Source organism: Monodon monoceros, unplaced genomic scaffold, assembly GCF_005190385.1.
Source record: "Monodon monoceros isolate NGI ecotype Baffin Bay Population unplaced genomic scaffold, NGI_Narwhal_1 Super_Scaffold_6, whole genome shotgun sequence".
NCBI classification, from domain to species: domain Eukaryota; kingdom Metazoa; phylum Chordata; class Mammalia; order Artiodactyla; family Monodontidae; genus Monodon; species Monodon monoceros.
Genome location: NW_021703783.1, coordinates 30068798 through 30092182, shown reverse-complemented (window position 1 = coordinate 30092182; position 23385 = coordinate 30068798). Strand labels below are relative to the sequence as shown.

General features: G+C 35.0%; 1 protein-coding gene across 3 annotated transcripts in view; it reads right to left on the bottom strand.

Moving 5' to 3' along the window:
* CNTN1 (contactin 1) overlaps positions 1-23385 on the bottom strand; it is a 365513-nt gene that overhangs the window by 35513 nt on the left and 306615 nt on the right. For all 3 annotated transcript variants that reach the window (XM_029205356.1, XM_029205357.1, XM_029205355.1), the window contains 3 exons: positions 19641-19827; positions 10033-10145; positions 9090-9246 (listed from right to left, as the gene is read on the bottom strand). In XM_029205356.1, coding sequence (XP_029061189.1) covers positions 9090-9246; positions 10033-10145; positions 19641-19827 — 457 coding nt within the window. The remainder of the gene's footprint in view (positions 1-9089; positions 9247-10032; positions 10146-19640; positions 19828-23385) is intronic.

Genomic DNA, 23385 nt, shown 5'->3' with positions numbered 1-23385 from the left:
ATAACTGTTCATTATTTTGCTTAAAAATTAAACATATTGGGCTTCCCTGCTGGCGCAGTGGTTGAGAGTCCACCTGCCGATGCAGGGGACATGGGTTCGTGCCCCGGTCTGGGAAGATCCCACATGCCGCGGAGCAGCTGGGCCTGTGAGCCATGCCCTCTGAGCCTGCGCGTCCGGAGCCTGTGCTCCGCAACGGGAGAGGCCACAACAGTGAGAGGCCCGCGTACCGTAAAAAAAATAAAAATAAAACATATCAATCTAGTGTCAATAACATTTAAATACAAGTTTGAAAAATATTTGCTACAAATATGGCATGAAAATATTAAAAATCTTGCTTTATAAATTGGTCATAACAATTTAAAGAAAGTAATTAATAGTAAACAAAAAAAGAATATAAACAGAACTTCATAGAACTGAAACTAAGTAGCTATTAAATATAATATATTCATTGCAATAGTAATTAAATAATAAAAATTATGAGATAATATCTTTGCTTAATTAATGAAAAATTTTTGAATAGCAAAATGTTAGTAAAAAAAGACTTGTTTAATGATAAAATGTGGGCCTCGCTATTTGGATAGCAATTTGGCAATTGTCAAGTGTTTGCCAAGTCTTTGAAAAGTCCTGCCCTTTAATCCTGTATTTCCACTTCTAGGAATCTTTTCTAAGAAAAACTTGGAAATTCAGAAAAAAGGTCTGTATGCAATAATATCCATTATGATGTTATCATAATACTGAAAAAGGAAATATGGGGAGTGACCAAATATAGTAGCCACATTGTTATCTGTGAGTCCTAGTGATCAGGTGATATTAATCATTATTTTACATATCTTGGGCAAATCTCCCTTTTAGGTATTTTCATGATATAGCTTTAATATCTTCAGCTTCTCTTATCCTATTATTTTAATGGTGCTTCTAATAATATGAATTTCTGTATCATGAAGTCAGTTTAGAAGTTAAAACATATTTATTTTCTCTCTTTTATTTAATTTAACTTTCCCTAAAAATCCATATTTAGCTTGGTTCTTCTTGTTAGTTTTGATGTAAACCTACTTATTTTTGGAGAAGGACATATTTTTCTTGGAATTTCATAACCATTCCTCTTGCTCCCTATGACCTCCTGACTATCTCTGGGGTAGAAATGTGAAAACAATATTTCCTAGATTCTCTTGACACTGAGAGGCACTAAGGGGGTGAACTGGGAGGTCATAGAAAAGCAGAAGCCACTGCTGCTCTGGCTGTGGTGGGCAGGACTGTGGGCCTCAGCTGATATCAAAGGAAGGTGGTGCCACTGCCTTTGGGATTCATCTGTGGATCCCCTACTTTGGGACTGCAAGCAGATGGAACACCAGTGGGGGTTCCTTTCAACTACTTTGCTTTTCTTAAAACCAGCAGACATTCATTCTCACAGTTCTTGTAAAAGGTTTTCTTTTTTAAGACTCTAAATTAAATTATCCAGAGAGGTTTCATTTTTTCCTGAAAGCTGCACCATCTTTCACTGACAGAAGAGAGAGAGGAAAGAATTTTATAGTATATGTGGGCCGATCCTGATTTTATTGGAAACTAGTTCAGTCATTATAGAATTGATCAGAGATCTGTAATCTGTTGATTAAAGCTATTGATAGTCTAAGGGCTGCTTGTAAAATGGATGAATTCCCTCCTCATCACCAACAGTGTTTAAGCTGATGTTGAGAGAGCATAAGTCATCAATGTCCTGCAGAGAATTCCAGCCCTTGGGAAGGAGTTGAACAAGATGGTCTAGACATTTTCCTCCAGCAAGCCTATGAATACTTTTATAATATTTTTATCTCTAACTTTTATATTCCACCTGAAAATTTTTACAAGAAACATTCTAAAATGTACATTTTTACCCTCTGAATAGTATGTAATAGCTTCTTTAGTCATTTATCCTCAAAAAGATCTTGTAATTTGCTTTGTTTGCAGAGCAAGAAAAAAGTAAACTATCCTATATATTGATTCTTTCTGAAGAAGAATCTGCTTGTGCTGATTGGGTTTCATACTTTCTCTTTACTCACCAACCCCACCAATTCCCCTTTTGTTCCACTGCAATTTATTTTCTGCACTATAGCAAAAATGACCTTAAATCAGATTGCATCACTCATCTCCTAAAGGCTCCTCAATGTTTTCCCATTGAACATAGAATAAGGTACAAACTTCTGACAAAAGCCTTTAAGGACGGGATGAGGGAGAAAGTTAAAATGAGAGGAGAAGGGTATGAGATGAGTCTGAGATGGAATCAAGGCCGTTCATGGCTTTTCCCCTCTCATCTCTCCAACTCATCCCACACCTCTACATAATGGTCACACTGGCCTCCTTGAACATGTCAGGCTCCTTCCCGGTACCTAGCACTCCTAGCCCCACTTGAGGGGTCTGGCTAGTTCCTTTTCTTTAGGCTTCAGCCCAAACATTTCCTACTTAAGGGAGGCTTGAACTGATCATCTCATTTAAATCAGTGTTACCTCTTTTATTCTCTATATTAGCCACTTATATTTTCCTTATAATCCTTAATAAAGCTAAATATAAATAAACTTTATTATTTGGTGTTAGTTCTTTATTTTCCTGATATCTACTAGTTTTCTTATTTTTTTAAATTGATTTACAATGTTGTGTTAGCTGCTGGTGTATGGCAAAGTAATTCAGTTTTATATATATATAGTTTTATATTTTTTTCCATTATAGTTTATTACAAGAGACTGAATATAGTTCCCTGTGCTATACAGTAGTTACTTGTTGTTTATCTATTTTATATAGAGTACTGTGTATCTGTTAATCCGAAACTCCTAATTTATCCCTCCCCCACCCCCTTTCCCCTTTGGTAACCATAAGTTTGTTTTCTATGTCTGTGAGTCTTTTTCTGTTTTGTAAATAAGTTCATTTGTATCATATTTTAGATTCCACATATAAGTGATATCATATGATATTTGTCTTTCTCTGTCTGACTTAGTTCACTTAGTATGATAATTTCTAGGTCTACCCATGTAAGCTTCGGAGGGCTTGCCAATTATTGTAAGCAGTAACCTAGCAGAATGCCTGACATATTGTAGGTGTTCAGTAGATGTTTAATGAATGAATCAATTTCCTGGAGAGTAAAAGTGTTATACAAATATGGACTATTTTAAGAGTAAGGTTTATTTATCAGAGGAAAATACTATTTGCACATTGTAACACTAAAGTATAGCTTTAGAGACTAAGACCAAATTTTATAAAACAAAATTATTTTGGTAGTAAGTAAATCTTGGAGTATTATTTTTAATTTTCCCTTCTATTTTTATAATGTATTCCACTGATTAATTTTCCTATCAAATTATGTCTGAATCTAAGTAAATGAACAAATTATGTTGGGACTGTTGTGTGAATTTACTAGTAGCTAAAAAATCCATTGGGGAAGATTCAGGAGAACCTGAGTTAATTTAGATGCAGAGATGCCATCCATGGCCTGACAAAGTGGCAAAATCTGCTTCTAGAACTACTGCTCAAAGCTTCTGAAGGGTAAGTAAACCTCTGAGAACTCCCTTTGCTGGGAGTTCCTAGCCCTGTCCATCAACTGCTGAAACAACCCTGAGTCATTCATAGAGCTACATTAACAATAATCAAGGCAGTCACTGTTCTAAGTCAAATTTAGAAATGCAAAAAAAATGTTTGTTCAGATAACTTCTCGTCCTTTTTCATGTTTTTTGTAAAACAAGGAATGCTATACAGTTGGAAAGGTTTTAAGTGTGTAGTCAGGACTGAATGGTAATAAAAGGAATTTATATTTTAGAGGTAATTTTAAATGTAAGCTACTTGTCAGCCTAGAAATACATAGGTTGAATTCACCCTCTTAAACTCTTGAATCCCACACAACATGTAGCAAAGTAAAGCAAAATATTTGGTAATTTCAAAATAGTTAGGGTGATAGCATTTCATGAATGATAATATCTGATTGTGTCATAATTACAAATACAAGACTTTAAAGTTATGATGATGGACCTATAAGAATGGCAAGCAACTGTAACATTATTGTCATATAATATACCATTCCAAAACTTTAGGTTAGTAGTTAATTTATTTATTGAAATCTATTTTTCCAAATGATACAGGACATTTACAAAGTTACAGATTTGGGGATCACTTAATTATATAGCATCCTGTCATTAAAGAAGGCAGGATAAAGTAAACCTAAGACCACCATGCATATTACCCTCTCCTTCTATATACAGACTATTGTACAAAATTAGATGCTCAAACTATTTTTTGATTTTGAAAATGCTTACCAAGGATATTTTGCAAAATTGCTGACATTAATTCTTTATGAATTTTAATTTCATAAAGCATGCATTAAATCTAAACATTCTGACTATCCTCTTGTTCCTTTTATACTACACTACTTACATGGGTAATGGAGAAAGGAGCATGTGAGTAATGGAATCAAACATCTAAAGTTTCCACCTAAAGACTGGTTTACTAGCCCTTTATCTTCTGCTACTGGGAAGAAAGGACAAAGTGAAAAAAAATGTGTTTTTCATCAGTATTGAAGTCAGTGGCTTTGGTTTTATATATATAGTTTAACTTAATAGCTTGGAGTTACCAAAAATAGTAGGTTAAATGTTTAGATTAAATCATCTATGGTGACATCAGGATAAATTACAGATTTATTCAAAGACATGAAGTCAACAAAATAAATATATAGTACCTTTAAATCAAGTGGAAAAGATGCCTTGTTCTTTTAGAACCTACCATAGACTTTACCACTACCCTCTTTCCAGTCCAGACCATCATCATCTTAATCCTTCTATGGCAATAACCTTGTAATTCATCTCCTTATATCTTACTCCCCTACTATATATATTTTCCATAATCATGAAAGTGATTTTTCAAGTGCAAATATCTTATCATATTACTCCCACCTTAAAGATTTCAAATGACTACTTTTTGCCCTCAGGAAGAAGTCCAGACTCTAAAATGTCCTTGAAAGTCTTCATTTGACTAAGATAGCTATAGTGTGTTTAAAACTAAAAGAAAAATAAAAGCTCAAAGTATGCACATTCACACATTAGTAATGAAATACACGCTTCTCTGTGGACATTTATGACCAAAGATCCTTGTTAATCTATATTCTAACATTCGTAAGTGAATGTCATAAGCTAAATTAATGTATTAAAATTTATATTTAGAATATTGTAGCTATCTTCACCAGATTCTTAATTTAACTCACAATGATCTATAAAAACAAAAGATTCTTAAAAGACAATATAGAATGTATTAGACATAGTATGTTTGTGATGAAACATTTACAGTATTATGTTTGCCTCACTGTGAGCTATAAACATCTGATAGGGAACAATTTATTAAGACAGCAGCTGACAGTGTTCAGGTCAGAGATAAGTGGAGTTACAGATTACCATGTCTAATAAATTTTCTAGAATATCTCTAAGTCTTAATCTTTGTAAGAATCAAACTTGTGGATGAGTATGTCATAATGTAAATCACGTACCCAATGGGAAAGCATTATCAACATTCTAGACATCTAAATTATAGTTTAAGTTGCCAAATTATTCTTACTCTATACAGAAATAATGAATTTATTCAAGAATTATTTGTTAAAACCCTGTTATGTTCCAGATATGTCCTCTGCGTTCTGGGGATTCAAGGGTTGAACAAGGCAGGCAAGAGCTTGCCTCCTCAGAGCTTACATTCAAGTAAAGATAAAGATAGACAATAAACAGTATAAATTAATAAGATAATTCTAAATAGCTATAAATATTATGAATAAATTTTAAAAGTGACATGATATGACAAAACATTGGAGTAGAGGGCTATCTTACATTGATGGCTGTATAATAATTCTTCATTGAGAAGGTGACATCTGAGCAGAAACAAAAATGACAAGAATGACCTGCTGTGCCAAGATCCAGAGAATCCCAGGCAGCAGCAAGAAAAAGTACAGGTGGTTAAAGGTAATACGAACAATGTTGGTATGTTCAAGAAGCAAAAAGAGGTCAATGCACCAAGGGTGAAATCAATTAACTGAGGGGAGAGAGTTTGGCAGGGCCAGATTATAAAGGTAGGTGGTGAGGAATTAGATTCCATTTTATAGGATATCTTTCTAAGAGGAAAGTTATATGATTTGACATGTTTGAAAGGATCAGTCTGGCTGCTGCATAGGGAATGGACCATAGGAAGTCAAAACTGGAAGCTTAAAAAATTTTTAGAATTGTAATAGAGCCAGCGAGGAATGAATGTGATGTGGACTCGAAGGCATGTGGAAATGTACAAATGGTAGTACATTTTAAGTATGTAAACTATGCCTCACATATTTTAGGCATTTAATGTATATTTGTTGAATGAATGAATCAATGAATGGACAGCATAATGCATATAAATATGAAAATGTAGCAGTGTATTATATTCACGGCTACATATTTTAGGCATGAAAACTGAAACAAAGGAAAGTAGTGGGAAACTTTTAAACTTATGAGAAAGCTTAAAATTTTCATTTGTATTTAAGTGCTTTTCTCACTACAAATAATTTAAACAATTTGAAAATAAATCCAAACTTAAATGAGAAAATTCTAGAATGGTGCTATTCACCAAACATCTGACATTTCCTAATGTTAATTCTACAGGATTTTTTTTTTGTACAGTTATGGTCAGATTGAGATAAATAATAGAAATTCTGCATTAATAAGAATATTTTCCATTATTTAGCAAAAACAGAGGAAACTATGTTTGAGGTTTCTAAAAAATCATACTCTGTGTCTTCTGCACATGGGCTGTTTACACTGGGCAATCAGACTATAAACTTGGTGTGCTGCAGCTGGTCCATACTACCTTCCAAAAGGCAACCATTACATTTTAAGGAAGCTTAAGAGTTAGTTGTTGAAAACACTGTTATTAAAATTGAAATTATGTAAACTTATTAGTTAAATGAAAAAGTTTAAAACAAAGGTAGTAAATATTCAGTCTCTTCACTTCCTAATTATTTACTACATTTTAATTGTCTTCAGTGCTCTTGAGGTTATGCCTGTTGCGTCTGTATGGTGACAATCCTATCACAGTGTGCTCCTAACCACCTCTTTCCAACTCCACATTTAGTGACATCATGTGGGAACCTTGAAATCGGACATGATGAAATATTTACATCACAAAAATTGGCAAACACTATAAACCAGGGCTTCCTCCTACCCAGGAGAATCAATTGTTTAACATTTACCAGCACACCACTAGTTATAACTGTCCTAATGCTACTGTCACTGTTACAGCATCTGTCCCTGCTAAGAACTTCTATAGTCTAAATTCGAGAAACTACGTTCTGCTTTGCATTAGGAATGAATCAAGGGTAAAAATGAAGAGAGCAACAGTGTGCCACTGCTGGCTTTTAGACAGGGAAGGTCAGTGTTCAAAAGTACTTTACTTAGTTCGTTTGCATTTTACCACCCTCAAAATAATGTCCACATTTGCCTCTCATTTCCTTTTGTGAAGCAGCCCTAAGTGTGAAACTATTGAAGCTGTGTGTTATCAAAGTTCAAAATTTAGAAAAATTTCAAAAATAAAAAGATGCCATTTTCTCCTATTAAAATAGTGATGACTTAAAAGAAAGAGACTAATGTTGGAGTGGTGCAACATTAGTACTCATACAAAATGATAATAGGAATATAAGTTGATAAATATTTTAAAATAAATTTTGAAATATAGAAGTAAAACTCTTTAACTTATTGTTTAAATTTAACCTGCAGAAAGATTATTTAAATTTAACCTGCAGAAATATTTATAAAAATGCACTCAAAATAGTGTTATTTATGATAGGAAAAACTGAAATGGGTAGATAACTTTTGTACATTTGTTTGAGAGAATATTATGTATAATTTTAAATAAAATGCATAAAGTTTTCAATGACATGGGGGATGTTCATAAAACATAATTGATAAAATTTGGATATGACACGATATATTAAATCACATGAAACTATATATGTACATAGGTTAACTAAAAGTAAATTCCACTGAACATTAGTTAAGCAGTTAGAGTGTTTGGAATATGACTATTTTCTTTTCCTTTCATATTTTCCCAATTTTCTAAAAAGACATAATAATACTGTCTAAACTAAAAGTGTTTTCAATGTAAATAATTTGAATTTATAAGAAAACCTAAAATTTCCATTTGTATTTACATGCTTTCTCACTACAAATAATTTAAATAATTTGCAAATAAATCCAAACATATTTTTTAAAAGTCTAGAATAGTACTATTCACTTAACATCTGACATTTCCTAATGTTAATTCAACAGTTTCTTTGCATAACCATGATTGGACAAAAAACACTGGAATTGTTTCAAAGGATTTTTATTTTAGGTTCATATGTAACATATTCTTCTATTTAGCTATAAATCACCAAATTTTCTTCTAGATCAATTATTGCCATCTTTGCTTTAGCATATTCTAGCACTTCATAGTCTCATAAAATTCTCAAAATGACCTCAATTTTAATTCAGTATAATTAAACTATACCATGCATACAGCGTGAGTGAAAATATCAAATTTTTTAAATTAGTAGAGTTCTACAGGAAGAAATAACTGCCTTAAATATTTATTTCAAATTAACCAATGCTGTGAGAAATAATTAGAGTCTGCAGAAAAGCAATAGCTATACTGAGACAAATAGACATACTGGTAAAGGAAGGAACTATCATCTACTGTCTTTCTATCTTATTATATTAATATGTGTAAGATAAAGAAAAGGGGGTGAGAAGAATACTGATAGTTGTCCAGTGAATTTCCTTTTGATATAAGAATTTTGGATATTATTATCTAATGATCTAGTATTATGTACCATTTTAATGCATTATGGTATTTTAATTGTGCTTTGCTGTCCAGATAATAACCAATAGGTATCTGATAGGTTGCAAATGTACTTTGTGACTCATAAAGGGAGAAGTTTCAAGTTTCAGGGCATCCTTACCATTTCAAATCTACTTACAAATGATACTGATATTAGTGTGAATATCAGTCCCACATTTACCCTTGAGAAGTCATATGGGCCTAGAACTTACGAGCACTTAATTAAAATGTGCCTTAAATGATTGGCTTACCTGAAATTTTGACTTGAGACACCACTCCATCTCCTCCATCACTGTGTGCACGAACCTCTACAACATATTCTCCATCCCTGGGGATTGGGACTTCTATGGAGTGTTTATGAGTTGAATACAGCTTGCCATCATGCTGGCCATCAGGTCTATAGAGTACCTTTAAAAGTTTCAAAATATTTATATTTAATAAATTGGCAATAAGGAGTCAATGCCCTAACATTAAAACCAGAATAAAAACACTTATACTTTTATTAATTAAAAAAAAATCTTAGGGAGCTGTGTGTAATACTAGCTGGAAAATTCATGTTATTTTTAATTCACAGAAATTGATTTCATCTATTTTTAGGGTGATCCAAGAGGATGCATCTTAAGCATCTAAATTTTATTTTTTGAAATTACCAAAATAGAGAGAATGTGTCATTTTATGAAAAAGGTAAAAAATGAGGGCTCTTTCAATATATTAAATTAGTCTAAAAATTGCCTAGTAATTAAAATTTTTTCACACTGTTTCTAAAAGTTAGTGTTGACTGAAAAATGTGATAGTGTGATATAGAGAATATATAGAAATAACCTTTTATTCCATTTTTGTTCATTTACAGAGGGTACCTCATACATCAAAGAATTCACTGTGTGCTTGGCGACACTATCTTAATCATTGTCAAACAAAAATGGATTCTTTCTTTCTCTCTTTTTTAAACACTAATTATTCTAACAACTCTATTCTTTAAAGCAGTTATTCTATCTTGCTCATTTGACATAGTATTTTTCTAGAATTCACTGAAGATCTTTTCTCATTTCAAAATTTACCATGTCATCTGATTCTGCTTCACAGCTAGAATAAAAGAGAGCTGGATGGGTTTTGGCAAAAAAAACCACCAAACATCAGTCATTCTTTGTAAGAATGAAGCTTGTGTGGGAAATAATCTAGTAATCTTTTATATACCTTATATCCTGTCACTGTGGATTCATTTGATAGTGCAACCACATGATCCCAGGTGATTATGTAGCGTGAACCAGACCTTACGGAACTGATGATCCTTGGAGGCTGGCTTGGAGCTGTGAAAGTAATAACATGCAACTGATAGTCACCATATCCAATTTCAATTCTGCAAGCTGTATCACATTGGGAATTATAATACTGATAATGACGTGACAACAAAAATGGCTAATTCTGATGTTTGTACTGTTTGCCTGGCACTATGGTATGCACTTTACATCCATGGGTTCATTTAATGCACTGGGACCCTGGGAGGTAGGTAATAAAATGATCTCTTATTCTCTTCTCATCAACCTTCATTTGGATGTCTCTCTCCACCAGTCTTTTTCTTTTTTTCTTTTTTTTTTGCGGTACGTGGGCCTCTCACTGTTGTGGCCTCTCCCGTTGCGGAGCACAGGCTCCGGACGCGCAGGCTCAGCGGCCATGGCTCACGGGCCCAGCCGCTCTGCGGCATGTGGGATCCTCCCAGACCGGGGCACAAACCCGCGTCCCCTGCATCAGCAGGCTGACTCTCAACCACTGCGCCACGAGGGAAGCCCCTCCACCAGTCTTTTGAAACTTCTGTTTTCAAGGTCATCAATCATCTCCACTTGGCCAAATCTAATGTCACTTTTTTATTCTTTTAAAACTTAGCATCTTTGCAGTATTTCACAGAGTTGACCTTCCAATTCTTTCTTGAATATCTTTTCTTAAATTTCATAATCTCTTATAATCTTTCCTCCTATCTCTCAGGTTCTTCCTTCTCATTAATCATCCTTTGCTAGCTCCATGTCCTCTGCCCAGTTTCCAAATGGTGGAATGACTTAGGACTTGACTCTGAGCACACTTCTCTCCTCTATATATGAATCTTCTCTAAACCTCTCACCTGGGCCCATGGTTTTGAGTACACACAATTTTATCTCAAGCTCATCTCTCTCTCGACCTCTAGACATATATGTGCAACTTCCTATCTCCTCCTAAATGTCTAAAAGGTTTCTCAAATGCAATATAATCAAGACAGAACATTTACTATGTACCCCCCAAATCTGTCTTTCTGTGAGACTTTACCATATTTACTAAATGGTACAACCAAACCCCCAATTTCTCAAGCCAAAATCGATTCAGTCTTCCATTCCATTTATTGCCAACATCCAAATTAGCTGCAAATTTTCAACTCTGCCTGCTGAAAATTTTCCACTCCTTTCTATCTCCATTATCACCTAATGCTGGCTACCAACGTTTCTTCCTCAAATACTAAAAAAGGTCTCCTAATTTGCTATTCTGCCTCAAATACTAAAAAAGTCTCCTAATTTGTTATTCTGCTTTCACTTTTATTCCACCAATATCCATTGTCTACCCAGAACAATTAAAAAAAAACATAAATTTGATATCACTCTCTGCCTTACTATCTTCCAATGATTTCTTATCACACTTAGAAAGAATTTTAACTCCTTACTATGATCTATAAGACCCTTCTTATTATGACTCCAGCACACTTCTTTCTCCTTAACTCAGAGCCTATGCTCTGGAATTATTGGCCTTTCTACAAGTAAAGCATACCACACTCTTTTCATATAAAGGCTTTGTGCTAGTTATTTTATCTGCCTGATAGAATCTCCTCTGCAAAGATTTCCTTCTTATTACTCATATCCTAGGTCAAATGGCATCTTCTCTAAGAGGATATTCCCAACCATCAGATTCGAATTTGACTCCCACCCAGGCAGTTTTAAATTGTATTATCTGTTTATTTATTGTATTTTATTTATTACTTAATTCTAATTGAAGTGTAGTTGATTTACTATATTATATTACTTTCAGGTGTACAACAGTGATTCAATATTTTTATTGATTCTACCGCTTTAGAAGTTACAAAATATTGGCTATATTCCCTATGCTGTACAATATAGCCTTGTAGTTTATTTATTTTATATATAGCAGTCTGTACCTCTTAATCCTACCCCTATTTTACTCCACCCCCTTTCCCTCTCTGCACTGGCAACCACTGGTTTGTTCTCTATATCTGTGAGTCTGCTTCTATATTGTTATGTTCATTCATCTGTTTTATATTTTATTCCACATATAAGTGATAACATTAAGTATTTGACTTTGTCTGACTTACTTCACTAAGCACAATACCCTTCAGGTCCATCCACATTGTTGCAAATGGCAAAATTTCATTCCTTCTTTAATGGCTGAGTAATACTCCATTGTATATATATACCACAGCTACTTTGTCCCTTCATCTATTGATGGACATTTAGGTTGCTTCCATATCTTGGCTGTTATAAATAATGCTATGAAGGCTGGAGTGCATGCATCTTTTCAAATTAGGGTGTTTATTTTCTTCAGATATATATCTAGGAGTGAAATTGCTGGATTTAAGTTTTTTGAGGACCTTCATATCACTTACCATAGTGGCTGCATCAATTTACATTCCAACCAATGATATACTAGGGTTCCCTTTTCTTCACATCCTTGCCAACATTTGATATTTGCAGTATTTTTGATGACAGCCATTCTGACAACTGTGAGGTGATATCTCATTTTGGTTTTGATTTGACTTTGTCAGTGATTAGTGATGTTGAGCATCTTTTCATGTGCCTATTGGCCATCTGTATGTCTTTTTGGAAAAATGCCTATTCAGATCTTCTGCCCATTTTTTTAATGGGTTGTTTGTTGTTTTGATATTGAGTTAAATGAACTGTTTACATATTTTTGATATTAATTGCTTATCTGTTATATAATATGCACATATTTTCTCCCACTCAGTAGGTTACCTTTTCATTTTTTCAATGATTTCCTTTGCTGTGCAAAAGCTTTTAGGTTTAATTTGGTTCCATTTGTTTATTTTTGCTTTTGTTTCCTTTGCCTGAGGAAACAGACCCCAAAAAATGTCAAATATTATTCAGCCTATCTTTTCTTATAGGAATTTTATGGTTTCTGGTCTTACATTTAGCTCTTTAATCCATTTTGAGCTTATTTTTGCATATGGTATTAAGAAATCTTCTAATTTCATTCTTTTGTGTGTATCTATCCAGTTTTCCCAGTACCACTTATTGAAGAGACTGTCTTTTCCCCTTTGTATACTCTTCTTTTTTTTTTTTTTTTTTTTTTTGCTGTACGCGGGCCTCTCACTGTTGTGGTCTCTCCTGTTGCGGAGCTCAGGCTCCGGACGCGCAGGCTCAGCGGCCATGGCTCACAGGCCCAGCCACTCTGCGGCATGTGGGATCTTCCCGGACCGGGGCACGAACCCGTGTCCCCTGCATTGGCAGGCGGACTCTCAACCACTGCGCCACCAGGGAAGCCCCTCCTCTTTGTATACTCTTGTTTCCTTTATCATATATTAATTGACTATAAGAACATGAGTTTATTTCTGGGCTCTCTATTCTGTTCTATTGACCTATGTGTCTGTATTGTGCCACTACCATACTGTTTTGATTATTGTAGCTTTGTAGTATAGTCTGAAGTCAGCAAGCATGATACCTCCAGCTCTGGTTCTTCATTCTCAGAATTATTTTGGCCATTCGGGGTATTTGTCGTTCCATAAAATTTTAGAATTATTTCTTCTAGTTGTGTGAAAATGTCATGGGTATTTTGATACGAATTGCATTAAATCTTCTCTATTGATTCATTTTGGTCTGAATTTTATTTATTTCCTCTCTTATCTTTATTATTTCCTTATTTCTGTTGATTTTAGGCTCTGTTTCCTCTTCTTTTTCTAATTCCTTTAGATGGTAGTTTAGGTTGTTTATTCAGATATTTCTTCTTTCTTCAGGTAGGCCTGTATGGCTATAAACTTCCCTCTTAGAACTACTTTTGCTGTGTCCCATAGATTTTGAAAAGCTGTGTTTTGATTTTCATTTGTCTCTAGGTATTTTCTGATTTTCTCTTTGATTTCCTTCATTGACCCATTGGTTTTTTAGTAGTATGCTTTTTAGTTCCCTAGGTTTATGTCTTTCCCATTTTTCTTCCTGCAATTGATTTCTAGTTTCACACCATTTTCACTATAAAAGATGATTGATATAATTTTTATCCTCTTAAGTTTTTTGAGATTTGTTTTTTGGCCTAGCGTGTGATCTATCCTGGGAAGCATGCCATTTGAACTTGAAAGAAATGTGTACTCTGCTGTTTTTGGGTGGAATGTTCTATAGATATCTATTAAGTGCAACTGGTCTACTGTGTCATTTAAGGTCACTGTTTCTTTTTTTTAATCTTTTTTTTTTAACATTGTTATTGGAGTATAACTGCTTTACAATGTTGTATTAGTTTCTGCTGTATAACAAAGTGAATTAGCTATATATATACACATATATCCCCATATCCACTCCCTCTTGTGTCTCCCTCCCAACCTCCCTACTCCACCCCTCTAGGTGGTCACAAAGCACCGAGCTGATCTCCCTGTGTTATGCAGCTGCTTCCCATTAGCCATCTATTTTACATTTGGTAGTGTATATATGTCAATGCCACTCTCGCACTTCGTCCCAGCTTATGCTTGCCCCTCCCTGTGTCCTCAAGTCCATTCTCTATGTCTGAGTCCTTATTCCTGTCCTTCCCCTACATTCTTCAGAATCTTTTTTTTTTTTTAGATTCCATATATATGTGTTAGCATACGCTATTTGTTTATCTCTTTCTTTTTTTTTTTTTTTTGTGGTATGCGGGCCTCTCACTTCTGTGGCATCTCCCGCTGTGGAGCGCAGGCTCCAGACACGCAGGCTCAGCAGCCTCAGCTCACGGGCCCAGCCGCTCCGCGGCACATGGGATCTTCCCAGACCAGGTCACGAACCTGTGTCCCCTGCATCGGCAGGCGGACTCTCAACCACTGTGCCACCAGGGAAGTCCTGTTTTTCTCTTTCTGACTTAATTCACTCTGTATGACAGACTCTAGGTCCATCCACCTCACTACAAATAACTCAATTCCGTTTCTTTTCATGGCTGAGTAATATTCCATTGTATATATGTGCCACATCTTCTTTACCCATTCATCTGTTGATGGACACTTAGGTTGCTTCCATGTTCTGGCTATTGTAAATAGTGCTGCAATGAACACTGGGGTGCATGTGTCTTTTTGAATTATGGTTTTCTCAGGGTATATGCCCAGTACTGGGATTTCTGGGTCATATGGTAGCTCTATTTTTAGATTTTTAAGGAACCTCCATACTCTTCTCCATAGTGGCTGTATGAATTTACATTCCCACCAACAGTGCAAGAAGGTTCCCTTTTCTCCACACCCTCTCCAGCATTTATTGTTTGTAGATTTTTTGATGATGAAGGCCACTGTTTCTTTATTGATAATCTGTCTGCATAATCTACCCATTGATGTAAGTGGGATGTTAAAGTTCCCTACTGTTATTGTATTTGTGTCAATTTCTCCCTTTTTGTCTGTTAATATTTGATTTATATGTTTAGGTGCATACATGATAACAAATGTTATACCCTCTTCTTGCATCACTTCCTTTACCATTTTATTATATTATGCACTTCTCTATCTTTTGTTATAGACTGTATCTGTTATGAGTATTGCTACCTCAGCTTTCTTTTAGTTTCCATTTGCATGAATCTCTTTCCATCTCCTCACTTTCAGTCTCTGTGTGTCTTTAGCTCTGAAGTGAGTTTCTTGTAAGTAACAGATAGATGGGACTTTTTCCCTATTTAATCAACCACTCTGTGTCTTTTAACTGGAGCATTTAGTGTATTGACATTTGAAGTGATTACTGATAGATATATACATATTGCCATCCTGTTACTTGTTTTCTGGTCATTTTGTAGTTGTCTTTTAGTTTCTTCCCTTGTGGTTTGATTTTCTCTATTGGCGTGCTCGTGTTCCTTTCTCTCCAGTTTTTGTGTATCTGTAATTGTGGGTTTTGACTTGTAGTTACCATGGAGTCCGTATATGTTGATCTACAACTATAACTACTTGTTTTAAACTGATAATCATTTAAATTCAAACACATTCTAAAAGATCTACTTTTTAAACTCCCATCCACACATTTTCTGTTTTGATGTCATATTTTGCTTCTTCATGTTTATCCTTTAACAGTCTATTGTGGTTATAGTTGATTTTACAATTTTCATTTTTTAATCTTCATAGTTGCTTATTTAAGTGGTGATCCACAGCCTTTACTATATATTTGCTCTTACTAGTAGGGTTTTTTATTTCATATCAACTCTTACTACTTGTTGTAGCCTTTTCTTTTCCACTTAGAGAAGACCCTCTAAAATTTTTTGTAAGGTTGGCTTTGTATTGAAAAACTCTTTATAGTTTTTGCTTCTCCTATCTCTCCTTCAATTCTGAATGATAACCTTGCTGAGTAGAGTACCCTAGTTTGTAAGTTTTTCCCTTTCAGCACTTTAAATATATTATGCCACTCCCTTCTGGCCTGCAAAGCTTCTGTAGAAATATCAGCTAATAGCCTTATGGGGGTTCCCTTGTAAGTGATTCTTTGTTTTTCTCTTGCTGCCTTTAGAATTCTCTCCTTATCTTTAACTTTTGCCATTTCTTTATGATATGTCTTGGGTCTCTTTGGGTTCATCTTGTTTGGGATCCTCTGTGCTTCCTGTATCTGGATATCTGTTTCCTTCCTCAGGTTTGGAAAGTTTTCAGCCATAATTTCATCAAACACACTTTTGACCCCCTTCTCTCTTCTTCTTCTGGGACCCGCATAATAAAAATGTTAGTAAGGGGGTTTCCCTGGTGGCACAGTGGTTGAGAATCTGCCTGCCAATGCAGGGGACACGGGTTCGAGCCCTGGTCTGGGAAGATCCCACATGCCGCGCAGCAACTAGGCCTGTGAGCCACAACTACTGAGCCTGCACGTCTTGAGCTTGTGCTCTGCAACAAGAGAGGCCACAACAGTGAGAGGCCTGTGCACCGAGACGAAGAGTGGTCCCCGCACACCGCAACCAGAGAAAGCCCTCTCACAGAAACAAAGACCCAACACAGCCAAAAATAAATAAATTAAAAAAAAAATGTTAGTATGCTTGATATTGTCACAGAGGTCCCTTAAACTGTTCTCAATTTTTTAAAATCTGTTTTTCTTTTGCTGTTCTGATTGGATTATGTCCATTATTCTATCATCCAGATTGCTTATGTGTTCTTCTGTATCATGTAGTCAGCTGTTAATTCCATCTAGTGTTTTTCATTTCAGTTATTGCATTCTTCAGTTGTGACTTGTTCTTTTTTACATTTTCTAATTCCTAGTTAAGATCTTCACTGTCTTCATCTATTCTTTTCCCAAGTTCAGTTAGCATTCTTATTACTAATGCTTTAAACTCTTTATCTCTGCTTCATTAGTTGTTTTTTTTACAGAGGTTCTTTTCTTTTTCTTTTGCTTGAAACTAATTTCTCTGTCTTCATATTTAACTTTCTCAGTCTCTTTGAAATTAGGTGAAACATTTAACTATTCAGTTCTTGAAGGAGTGTTTTTGTGTTGTAGTGCCCCTATCAATCTCTGTGTGTCCAGTGTCTTTGGTGGGAGAACTGGATCTGAAGTGAGCATGGGTCACATCTCCTCTTATGGTGTGCTGGTAACTATCATTCTGCTGGAATGTGGGGTTGGAGACAGAAGGACTAGGTCCAGAGCCAGGTGTGTACTGGAGCTTCTCCTATGCTCAGTGGCCATCACCACCCTACTGGGGGCAGTTTTGAGTCCCAAGGTGCTGGAGCAGAAGCCCTGAGGGTCAGGTCTAAGCTGGTTCCATTCCCTCTAAATGTGTCCTCTCCCTCCCCACAGCAACAGAATCATTGCCTCAGAGGGGAGCAGTGCTAGAGCAAGGGGGCCAGAGTGGGTGCCCAGTGTAGGCCAGAGCATGTGATAAGACAGTCCTGGCAAGCCAGTCAGAGCTTGAGACAGCTCCCAATGCGGAGCCTCTGTGAGCACAAGTAATGGCTGCCCTTGCCCCATTCAGATGCAGTGCTGGTTCTTTTCCAGTTCCTTCCCCCACAACTGCACACTGTCCTTGGCAATGTAGACTTTGTCCTATCTGGGAACTTTTCTGAAGAAGGCAACTGGTGCAGGTTGGAACACATGCTGGGAAAGCCCAAGGAAAGCCATCAGAGGATTTTCAATCTGATTCCTCTGTCGTGTTCCCAGGAGTAAGCAACTGTGTGTGCACACTCTTCATGAGTGGAGTCTTGTTTTCTACAGCCCTCTTGTAAGTCCCACTGGTGGTTTAATCTGCCATGGGGACTCATCTTCCTGGTGTTGGACCCCAGGGTTGGGGTGTCTGATATGTGGCTCAAACCCCTCATTCCCCAGGAGATCTCTGAGTCTGTGATATCCCCCTCTTCTTTTATGTCCCGTACTGGGGTCATGAGTCCCAACCTGATTACTTCTTCTCCCTTCCTACTTGACTCCATGTGGATATTACTTTACAGCCTTGGTTGTAGAAGAGTATTTCTGCCAATCTTCAGTTTGTTTTCAGTGAGAATTGCTCCATGTCTAGATGTATTTTTAATGTGTTCATGGGGGGAGGTGAGCTCAGGTCCTCTACTCTGCCATCTTGGTCTCCTCCTCCCATATTATCTGTTTATTCACTTTATTGTTCTGTCACCTGATGTTATACTTATTTATTTGTCATATTTCTCTCCCTCTCTCTCTCTTCCTCTCTTTCCATTAGTTTGTTAAACCCTTTGAGAAGAGGATCTGGGTCTTGCTTCATCCTTTCTGTATCGTCAACACTTAGACCTGTTCTGGGCATGTAGCATATTTTTCATGAATGAATAAATTGAACAAAGAACAAAGGAATGAATGCTCTTTTTACAAATTAGAAAGCTGAGGTTTAAAGATTTGATGTAATATGTCTACTGTCACACATTGAGTAAGTGATAGAGACAGATTAGAAACCCCTGTCTGATACCAAAGCCTGGATCTTACCACCATGTTTTATTATTTCATTAGAACTTTCTTTTCCCCCAAGTGAATTTCATAAATTTTCAAACTCTAATGGTAATCATGTCTTCAAATTCTTGTGAAGTTTCCCTAAATTCTGAATATAAGTTCTCCTCTTCCATCTGTTCAACTTGGGTTCAAAAAAGAGCTATCATAGTGAAGTCAGGGAGATGGGTATGACCAAAAAATGTGAGCAGGGCAGGTGGTCTTGTTATATTAACAATGAGAACATACAGTAATAAGAGAGTGAACATAATGCTACAACATTTAACTTGTATTTCATTGTGCAGTGACGAAGGTTTATAAATCAAAGCATAGAAAAATTATAGAATTTTCATTTTCTCATGTTGTTGATGCATTCCTATAAAACCAAGTTTAAAACAATAACAAATTAATTGTCTAATGATACAAAATTTTGTGGGCAGTCTTTACAAAGGGAGGTTCTGTAATGGAGCATTAAATGTGTGAAGGTATTCTCCACATTTTTTCATCATCTACAATAACTATCAATGCTTTTGTTTGTTTTTGTTTTTGTTTTTTTAAATCTTGTGTGATTTTTAAAGGTTAAAATTGAAAACCAAAAGTGCTCAGACTACTGGGTAGTAATTTTCTCTCAAATATACCTGCATCATCACTGAATCAATTGGGAGTTTTTGACAAGTATAAAATGCAAATATTGAGACTCACGTGCTTTCTTGGTGAAGGTCTCAATCATATCACTGGGAGGTCCACACCCTGCGCTATTGCAGGCCCTGACTTCCATAAAGTACTGGGTGTCAGGCAGAAGGTTCTCCAGCCTGGCAGAGTATTCTTGGCTAGTGACTTGCACTCTGTGTGCAGCTGCTTCTTTATCATGGACAGCCCAGTACCGAATCTGCAAACATACATGTTGAGTAATATTTTTTCATGATTCAGACACTTCAGTTGCAAAAAATTCTTTTCAAGTTGTTCTGACACTTGATGTTGGCTGAGCATCATATTCTCAAATGTTACTTAATGTTACTTACGTTTCTGTCAGTCTTAGAAAATGGCAAGGCACACAATGCATATCTGATTAGAAGTGTCAAAAGCAAATTAAAGGCTCACCTCATTGCCTGAAATAGTCACACACAGACGAAAAAAGAGAAAAAGCCAAAAAAATGTGCATAAGATTTGCTCTCAAACTATAAAACTGGTTTCTGTTTGGAATTTTTTGCCACAATAATTTATATAATTTATTTCCAGCTTTATTTGTGTTTACATGATTGCAAATTTGTTAAGAGCCATTGATAAACAAAAATAGTCATGAGGCCTAAACATGCTAGCTTAATTACTTTCTGCCAGCTTATTTCAGAAGTATGTATATAAAATTATTTCCTTTGAACTTATATAGAGGCCAGATATCAAAGAAATATTATACCTAATAACTTGATTAGCTGTAGAAGTTATCTTTAAAATAAGTTTTAAAAAATTTCATTCATGTTGTGATTAGAAATGATTACTTTTACCAACCAGCATATCAATAACAGCCTTCCTTGTCTCTTAAAGTTTAAGTAAAAGCTATGAATTATAATATTCATTCTTCCAATAAGGCTGTTTTATTGGTTAGAAATCTATAATTACATCTCAGTTATAAATAAAAAGGAGAGGATTGTTTATAAGTATACTGCAATTTTATATTTTAGATGCCCTGTCTATAAAATAATGGGATTTTAATTTCACAATTAACCAACATACTAGAAGATAATATCTAATATTTATATAATCCTGAAATGTTTATTTACATAAACACATAAAAAAACATTATAAAATGGAACTGGATGGCTCAAATTCCCTTACTAACAAAGTGAGGTTTATATGAAGAATGAGCACATTTCAGAACAAAGGCTAGTTACTACTTGCTTATTGGTTTCCTTTGTGATATTTTTATTTTGTATACTAGGGCTCATTTTTTCTGATGCCAATAATATATTTCCTAATAGTTTTGATGGAATCTCTTGGGCTTTTCTGTCCTCTGACCATAAGGATGGCTTCAGAACCGAGGAAGCGGAATATTACAAGTGGCTCCAAAGGCAGATCTCAGTTGGCAGAGAAAAGACTTTATGAGGATGGGACCCTCCTTGTGAAGGTATGAGTTTCCTGGTGTTGGAAGCATCCAGGCAGTGCCTACATTCATCTGAGAAGGAGGAAGACGGCCTATATTTTAGTGGAAATTTGAACTGTGTGACATGTAAGCCCTCTTCCACTGCTTGACTGAAGAGAAATAAAATGAACATTTATATTCTAGTGAAATGCCAGGTACTAAAGTAGGATCATCCATGTGTATTATTTTCTCAACAAACCAATAATGGTAGTATTTAGCCTGTTTTATAGCAATCAAAACTGATGTCCCCGAGGTTCAGACATTTTTATGTGGATACTTGTTGACTGAGAGCACATTTTAAAATTTTATTCATTCATTATAACAACTTTTCTATCCCGTTTAAAGAGGAGAAGATCTTTAACTAGACCATTTCTAAAAGACACTAAGCATTAAAATGAGGACTTAAAGTGACAAATTTTTTTGACAGTTTACCCAAAATTCCATGAGGCATTTTGGCAATACAAAAGGAAAGAACAAAATTTTCTTTAATTTACTCTTTGCATCTATATCTTAAATGGCCAATTATTTTATTCATCTGATTTTGGTAGGGATCTATATTACACAGTCTCCATTGAAATTCACAATAAATTTAAGCAGTGCCTTAGTTATGCCCTGGTAACTAGGGAACAGAGAGAGTTATTGAGTGTATCAAATAATCTCTGACTTTCTTATTTTAGAATATGAGATTTTTTACAGACACTTTTACAGTATTTTAAACCTCTACTAATGAAAGCATCCAATACAAAATTATTTTGGTTGAATAATCTGTCTCTCCTTAATTTAAAGCATACCTTTAGATTTAACTTGCAATGTTTTCAAAGAATTCTAAAATAAGTAGTGGATATATGTAAAATTTAGCATTATTTTTTTTTTCATCTGAACTAGGCACTGGCCATGCACTTAGAAATAATTTCCAAATAGATAATTTGGACCACTGTGTTTGATCCCTGCAGTAAGTTGCCCATTGTGGTGAAGAACCAATATTAATCTGTGAGAAAATTGTTTGGAGTGAAGGGTTGAACCTGTAGTCATGGAGCAGAACAAATGCACTCCTTTTGATTAATCACTAGGGAGACCAAAAGGCAGCTTGGATGAACTAGTGGAAAAAAATAAATAAATGAAGCAGGTCCTGCTTTATGGACAGTAGACCATAAATTCATTTTCACATGCTAGAGCAACATATAGTGTATTTATTTCTATTTAACACTGTGGCATTATATAAATTTAACTCTTTATTTACATGTTCCTAAAATCTCCACAACATCCCATGTCTAGTATTAACTTATCTTAGTGCTTATTAAACAATTATGGAATTGCCCCATTACTGGTCTCTACTATTGCTAGTTTATAAACTCCTTGAGGACAGGTATTCATTATTTCGAATGCTGTGTACATAGAACTGCATTTGATGTATGGCACTCATTCATTCATTGAACAAATATTTTCTGGGTATCTACTTTGTACCAGCTATGTGCTAGATGCTAGGAATATAGTAGTGAACCAAGCAAACATGTTTTTTTCCTCCATAGATCTTATAAATAAAGTAAGAAATCAAAATGTTTAAGTTCACATAAAATTACTAATATATTTGATAGGATGATCTAAGTGTATAATTTTGTCCCAAGAAAATTTACTCTTTATAACAGTATTGGGAAGCTGAAAAGAAAAGACTCAGAAAAAGGGCTAAATCATATAACAAAGAATAATTATAATTTCCATACATTTATGAACTACAATAACACCACTTTTGTACAAAGATAGCAGTTATATCCCTTCCGAGGAAAATTTAAGAAATTTGTAGGAAAAACAGCTCTTTAATCTCATTTTCTCCAAAGAGGCTTAGAATAAAACCTGGATGTTACAATTGTGGAAGTATTTAAAGATATTTAGTACTTTTGAAAATTAGGCTTGCTCCATTTTATTATTTTCCACTTCAGTAAACTTTTGTATCAGATTTCCAAATTTTTTCTTCATCAGATTCTGAATTTTCTGAAAAAAATATCTTCTGACACCTGAATATTCTTTTGTTATGAATTTAATACAGTTTTTAGGAAAAAAATCTAAACACAGTTATTTAAGTGAAAAATATCTAAAAAAGATATTATATAATAACTTTATATTATCCAGATCCCAGACTAATTCAAGTATTAGTACATTCTATGGGTTAGGAATAGTAATAATATATATCACTCAAAATCTGTATTCTCACACTTCTTGGAACCTATTCAAAGTTCTTTTTTATTCTACCCATTGGTGCAGGAACCAAACAATTCTATGTAGGCTTCAACCAGCTTCCCATAAGTACTACCA